The 7,210-nt window shown below is 28.1% G+C and overlaps 1 protein-coding gene across 1 annotated transcript; it reads left to right on the forward strand.

Moving 5' to 3' along the window:
- Positions 1–4,440: 4,440 nt before the first annotated feature.
- Positions 4,441–5,200, forward strand: LOC137826747 (uncharacterized). Its single transcript, XM_068632884.2, has one exon. The coding sequence runs from the start codon at positions 4,539–4,541 to the stop codon at positions 5,064–5,066; it is 528 nt and encodes a 175-aa protein (XP_068488985.1). The 5' UTR covers positions 4,441–4,538; the 3' UTR covers positions 5,067–5,200.
- The last annotated feature ends 2,010 nt before the right edge of the window (positions 5,201–7,210 follow it).

Genomic DNA, 7,210 nt, shown 5'->3' on the forward strand with positions numbered 1-7,210 from the left:
ATATACAAATATATATAGAGTTTTTTAAGAAGTCATTTATATAAAATTTTGATAAAAAAAAACTTACTCGTTTTTAAATACCAATTTATTTATTTTTTTTCTTGCACAAGCTCTTACACTTGTATAAGACCCTTCATAAATAACGAATTGGCTCATAAATAAACTGTAATTAACGTGTAACAACTAAAGTATAATGACCTGTATAATCAATTATACATTATCCACTTACGTAGGTTAAAAATACTTTGTTTAACATAAATAATTAATTATTCTATATAGTTTTCAAGAGAAATTATCAATTCAAACACACACTAAATATTAGTATTTCTTTTGATGGAAAACGAAAAAAAAAAATACTTAGGTCGTATCTAACGATGATTTTTATTGGAATTCTTAAAGAATGAAATCTGTTTTTAAGTATTTTCCGTCGTTTTGTAAAAAAGCACTTTTGTCGTTAGAGTTTCTTGATGTGGAAATTAAGTGCAAAATAAAATCTTATAGAGTTAGCTTTTTTTAAATAAGGTTGTATTTGAAATTTATTTTATTTTAAAATTACTTTTCAAAATGCAATTAAATAAGATTTGTGTTGGTGGAGATAGTAGCTTCAAAGTAGCGTGTGAAATAGATAGAGATAGGTTGAATAAGATTGAAAAAAATCTCTTCATTATTTGTTTCTTTAATAATCACAATTATGTTATGATGTATGTTTTCTCGTGGGATTTTGAAATGTCTTTAAGTTTTAATCATATAAATTGACTATGAAACTAAGATAAGATCTGAATCTTAATCATACTTAAATTATTTTTTAAAATTTTTCTAAATAATTTCAAATTTTAATAATATTATTAGATGAGAAATTAATTGCTAAGTAGAATGAAGCCGTTTTAAAATTTAGTTTCTAAATTAAAAAAGTAAAAATAAAAATAACTAAAATATTTTTTTCATTGTCATAATAAACTTACAAATATAAAGATAAAAAATATATAGTAGAATTCACATGAAGTTCTTGAGAATTTTATTATTGCAATGAAAATTGATAGGACTTTCTAAAAAAATTCCTTCTTCCTACCTTTGCACCCTCTTATTGTGGGATAGTTGTAGTTGCTTTTGCTTCTTTTTTTCATTTTATTTTTCAATAGTGTAAGAAACTCTGGATCCATTTAAAAATATCTTAAAAAGTCATAAATGAATTCTTGACCAGATGCTTTTCGGATGCAAGGAGAGAAAAGAAGAAATTTGTGTGTGAATCCTACTATAAAAGTTTCTATCTATGACAGCCAACAATTTACTTAGAAAATGGAGAAGAAAATTATGAAAATAAATTAATTGTTATTTTAACTCAATTAAATATAAAATAATTTGTTACAAGAGTAAACAAATATTTATGTCACATTTTATTCTTTTATTCTTTCAAATTTAAAAAAAATATAAATGTAAATAATGCTTCTTGTAGATCAAGCCCATCAAATAGTTAGTTACATTAATTGTGTTTTTGGTGAGGAAAATAGGTTTCAATAAAGAGGTATATGATGGCAAGGATATGAAACTGTAGACATTTTTTTACAAACTTTTCTGGTTAAATGAAAACCCTAAATCCTTTTGAAATATAACAAACTAAGGATTGTGTATTTGCATTGCAATATACAAAGTGATTGAAAATTTATTAGAGTTTTTATTTATTTTTTTATGTTATTAAGTATTAGACTTTAAATTTAACTCAATCTTATAAAATTGACTTATAAGGTTAAGTTTATGCTCACTTATATGAAATATTTTTATCTTTAGTCGATGTAGGATTTTCAAGACACCTTTTTTTTCACTAGAATTGATTCTAAATGATTTTGGTATTATATTAAGAACTGGACTTTAAACCTAATTTAACCTTATTATAAAGTCAATTTTATAAGATTGAATTAGATTTAAAAGTTCACTTGTTAACTTATCTTAATTTGATTTTTTCTAAAAAAACATCATATATTTGAGACTTCTTACATATCACACATCAAAATGTCTATATTAATATTATTTTAAATAAGTGTAAAATTTGGAACATTCTCACTACTGAAGAAGTGTACATAATGAAAATTTTACCTAGATTTCTTATTACAAAATTGTTGTGGAAGAAGTTCCTATTAAGATTTTTATTTTTATTTTGTTTTTCTTCACGTCTTGTTGCATATCATTAAATTTAAATGAGACTATACTCACAACTTGCCATCCTATAATTCATGGCAAAATTGAATCTCCATCCTTAAACCTTTGACTATAAATAGATCATACGATCACATAAACATATAAACATCATTTTATAAAGTTTAGACTTTTATCCTCCAAGCTTTATATATAGTTATCTATTATATATAGGATTAATAAATTTCAATAGTCCAATATCACTCTATTAAAATATATATATCATTATGTTAAAATGACATATAAAAAGAATTTGTATTTTTTCTTTTCATTTAATTTTTTAGATAAAAAAGGTAAAAATAATAAGGATATAAACATATTTGTTCACACTTTCTCTTTAACTTTACTAACTTGTATTAAATTTCATTGTCTAGTGTTGAATTTCATTCTCTAGAACAAGCATGATGGATTACAAAATGTTTAGAGCGTCATATATACTAAACAATATAATCATTATTTTCAACAATTTTCATATATCATTTATACCATACATTACTTTTTATGAAATGAAATTGAAATAGTTAATTTTTTATCTTTTTTTTTAACTTAATAAATATTCATTCTTCAACTTTTTTTGAATCATTTTTACTCTTAAAAACATGAAAGAGACATAACTGAAGTAGATAAATGATTGTTTCACATGTTTGTTTCACCTTCTAACCTTAATTACCTATAAAATATTAACACTTTTGTATTTTGAAGTTTGATGGTCTCAAAAACATTAACACATTTCTATATAAACCCTAAATCCTAAATATATATATATATATATGAAGTTATTGGAAACTCCACGTCGACTAAAAATTGAGACAATTCATTATATATAAATGAGTACAAAACCTCATCTCATTAGTCGGTTTTATAATATTGAGTTAGGGTTAAGTACACTTTTAATACTTCTTATTAAAAGTAAAATTTGAAACTGATTGATGAGGTAGCAATTTCCAAGTGGAAGACGTTCATGGCTGGCTATGGATGGTTTTCCAGCTATGAATAATAATCCTCTGCTTCTTTTCTTTTTGCTTATATATTGGCAACACAAACAACAATTACCAAGTCAGCTTCAAATTCAATGTTCAGGACGGCTAAACACGAAAACATACAAGACTCTGTTTGACTAAAGACTTCGGAAACACCAGTATCAAATTTTAAATTAATTAACTATTATTACTATTATCAAAATAATTATATTCTTCATTTTTAACCGGGATTCAAAATCACTGTTTCTAGTTCATTGGTGTCAACAATCCACACGATCAATATTCTTAATTTCTAGTTTACTTAAGTGGTTCAAGGGCTTACGACAAATATGTGTGCAAACTAAATTGTATTACTAGTTTTGATGAAACTAACTAGTTTTAATATGGACGGGTGAATAAAATAATCAAAATTTCTGACTATTTTCTAAATCAAATGGTCATATATTGTAGACAATTGCGTGATTTCTAAGGTGGCCTTTTCATCTTTTGGAGAGAAACCAATCTGACTTGAAACAAATATTATTTTAGTCTTTCTCCACAGCTCACAATATCTACTGTTCTCAGAAAACATTTGTCATCTCCTCTTAACTTTCTTCATTTGGATCTTTCTAAGCTAGAACAATTATTAGTTTTTAAATTATTAATTAGTAGCTTCTAAACTATTTAAGAATTGTTAAAGAGATTCTTAAACTAAAATAATAATAGTTGAGTCCTTAATTGTGTACTTTTCTTACCAATTAAACTCTCAGAATATTTAAAACTGCTACAAAATATTGTTTTCTGTCAGTTTCACTGTCAGAAACTAATCTATCTAGACTACAAAGGACGTTTCCAAATTCTACATGTAAAAGCTACATTCTGAGAAGTTCCTTTGGCAGAATAACTTTTTTTTCTTACATTTCAATAAAAAAAAAAAAACTTCTGTTTTGAGACTAAAATCATTGTTTCTTTTCACTTGGAGAAAAAACATGGTACAAGTTTATAAATTTATAATGAAGTTGTTTGATAGTAACATGCATTGCAAGTTTGTGAGACAAGATTTGAATCTAACGTAGGCCGAAAGCCAGAAGCCAAAATGCAAGTTGTGTTGAATATATATATACTTGACCCAGTAGTTTTTGAAGCCTTAAGCTATTTTGTCCTTTGCAACAACTCAAGCTGTAAAACATATTCAGGAAGTTACATTCTCATTACATGCCACTTTCATTAAATAATAATAAGATGAAAGCAGGCCTTTCTATGTGCCACATTCAACTTCAACATATATAAAACCACCCATCTGCTTTTGTTGACCATCTCTTTTCCTATCTACACACTATACTTCATATTCATATTCTTACATATTTCTTCAGAGTTGAAAATAATCAAATGGAATCTGATCATGATCACCAAGCAGCAATATCTGAAAATCCCTCTGATGGGGAGGACCAAGGTGCAACTCACGTGACATCCAGGTCCTACGAGTGCAACTTCTGCAAGAGGGGCTTCTCCAATGCACAAGCACTGGGGGGACACATGAACATCCACAGGAAAGACAAAGCCAAGCTCAAGCAACAACAATCTTCAAATCAAACTCAAGTTCAACCATCTTTGGACAAGGTTGTCCCTCCACAGGATCAGACCAAGTCTGGTGAAGAACGCAACGCACCAAAATGGAATTGGAATGTGTCTCAAGAAGAACATGTACTCTCTTCTGGAGCCACTCACACAAGGCAGCTTCCACTCTTTGAAGAATCACCAACTAGCAGTGAAACACTAAACCCACAAGGTCAAAATACCACTGAAGGAGCTTTGTTATCTACCCGAGATTCATCATTGGAGTTAGACCTTGAACTCAGACTGGGACCTGAACCACAGGATTCATCAGCAGAAACGGGTACAAGAAATTTTTTTTGAGTTCGATCCTCGTCACGTTATTGTTTGTAGATTTCCACGAACCCCTTTTTTTTCTTGGTGAAAAGAGTTCATAAACTGTGTGATTTTGTTCTCGCAAGTTTACTCTTTGAATTGATTTTGAGCATTTCTTGTAATTTATACATGGTTGTAAAATTTACTAGTTTTATACAACATTTTCTGCTTTCTCTGCAAAAAAAAAATATATGTGAACTGCTTTTGATTAGTTTTGTTCTGGGTACAATTTTTTGAGTCTTGAACTAAATTCATTGCACCACATTCCAAATATTGCCTCAAACCCTATATACATCTATTCTATTCATATTCGACTCAGTCCACACAGATAAGCAGAAATTGATATCCCTTTGCCTTTGCCTGATGCATGAAAATTATGGTTTTCTAATTAATATGATGTTGGTAATTAAGGAGTTAAAACATGCATATCATCGCTAACCACAGAACAAATTAAATGTGTATTTTGTTTACATACAAGATTTTATTCTCGATTAGAACCAAGTGATGAACTAGCCTTGTTCTCATCAACCACATAGTGAATCGATAAGAACAAGGCAATTTACTTGCTCTACTGTACAGTGTCTTATATATTTATTTATATATATATATATATATATATATATATATATTTTAAATTCTCTCCATTGACATTTCAATCATGCTTAGTTAATCTACCATTTTAATTTTTCTTCATCCATAGTCTCTATTGGTTTCAATTTTTCCAATAACTCATTTTAAGCTTGTTAACATAGTAAAACATAAGTAATCTTTTGTAACATTCAGTTTAACAAGTTTCTCCATTATCTTTATGATTCCAGAAGTGCTAAACTTCTCGTTCTCTGCATATAGCCAACAATTGTCATCACTTTTCTTTGTGATTTGCGTAATAGTAGGATCTGTCTTAGTGAGCACATTTTGTTTGAGAATATTATTTTAGACCTGCAAAAAGAAATAGTTTACCTAGTGATCACTTGAGACAATTATTTTAGAGACATCAACCTTGTTCTTATTTTAGGGACATCCCAAATAACTTTACCTCAACTTCCAGCTTTTAATTACTATATAAGCACCTCAAATACTACTTAAACGCAATTAGCTTTTCTCCTCACATCAACATATATGATTATTAACTTGATTACACTAAATAGAAGCCAATATATGATAAAGAGAGGAAATTGATTAATTGTTGATAAAAAAAGAAAGGGAATTCATGTAAACCTATTCAACTAGATGATATCCTACAAGTGCAATGCAGTTTAGGTTGTGCAATGCTTCGGAGTTGGTAAATTTAGGGTTGAAGAATATTTGGATAACGGTGATTAGTGAGTTTTGGCGTCATAAGAATAAGATTATTTTTAAATGAGGAGTTTTGGACTTTTCTGAGATATTTGTTCTGACCCAATTGGAGGTTTGGTCTTGGATCACATATAAGTTTCTTTCAGCTTGCTTTTCTTTCTCTGATTGGTGTTTCGACCCTCTAGTATGTCTTTACTCGCTTTAGTTTTGTGATGGAGTTCATTTTTGTCAGGATTAGTATTTTTAATAATTCTTTGGAAGGTGTTAAGTGGTCAGGTCATTCCTTCTTTTTGTATAAGGATTGAATCACCCTGAAGTGATTCATATGTATATAATCTTTATTGTTGATAAAAAAAAATTCACAACAAAAGTCTTTCAAATAGCATTTGTACGAAGGACTCACATCTCAAGTATATAGAAAAGTACTTATTTTCTATTTTTTTTCATCAAATGCAGACATTTTTACTTTGGAGTTTTTATAGGTATTGTAATATGAGATGATCATTGGTTGAGTTTTGTTGAAGATCGATCATCATCATTCACGTGTTTCACTTCACAACAATACATATGAATCCTTAACACCTTTCTACTATGAAGTTGGCAATCTGTTACGGTCTCGTGTAATGGCTGATAAAGAAAATATCATCTAATGTCTTACAGACAAAATTATAGTGGGAGTTGGGGGTAATCTCTTTCATTTTTTCATATATAGAATATTATATAACATACTAATATTAAGCCTGATAAAAAAAATACTAATATTAAAGATTTGAATTGAATTTGAAAATTAAACAATGGTATTTAAATTTTATTTTTTGATAAAATACATAATATTA

This window comes from Phaseolus vulgaris, chromosome 11 (genome assembly GCF_051622355.1).
Source record: "Phaseolus vulgaris cultivar YP4 chromosome 11, ASM5162235v1, whole genome shotgun sequence".
Taxonomy (NCBI): Eukaryota; Viridiplantae; Streptophyta; class Magnoliopsida; order Fabales; family Fabaceae; genus Phaseolus; species Phaseolus vulgaris.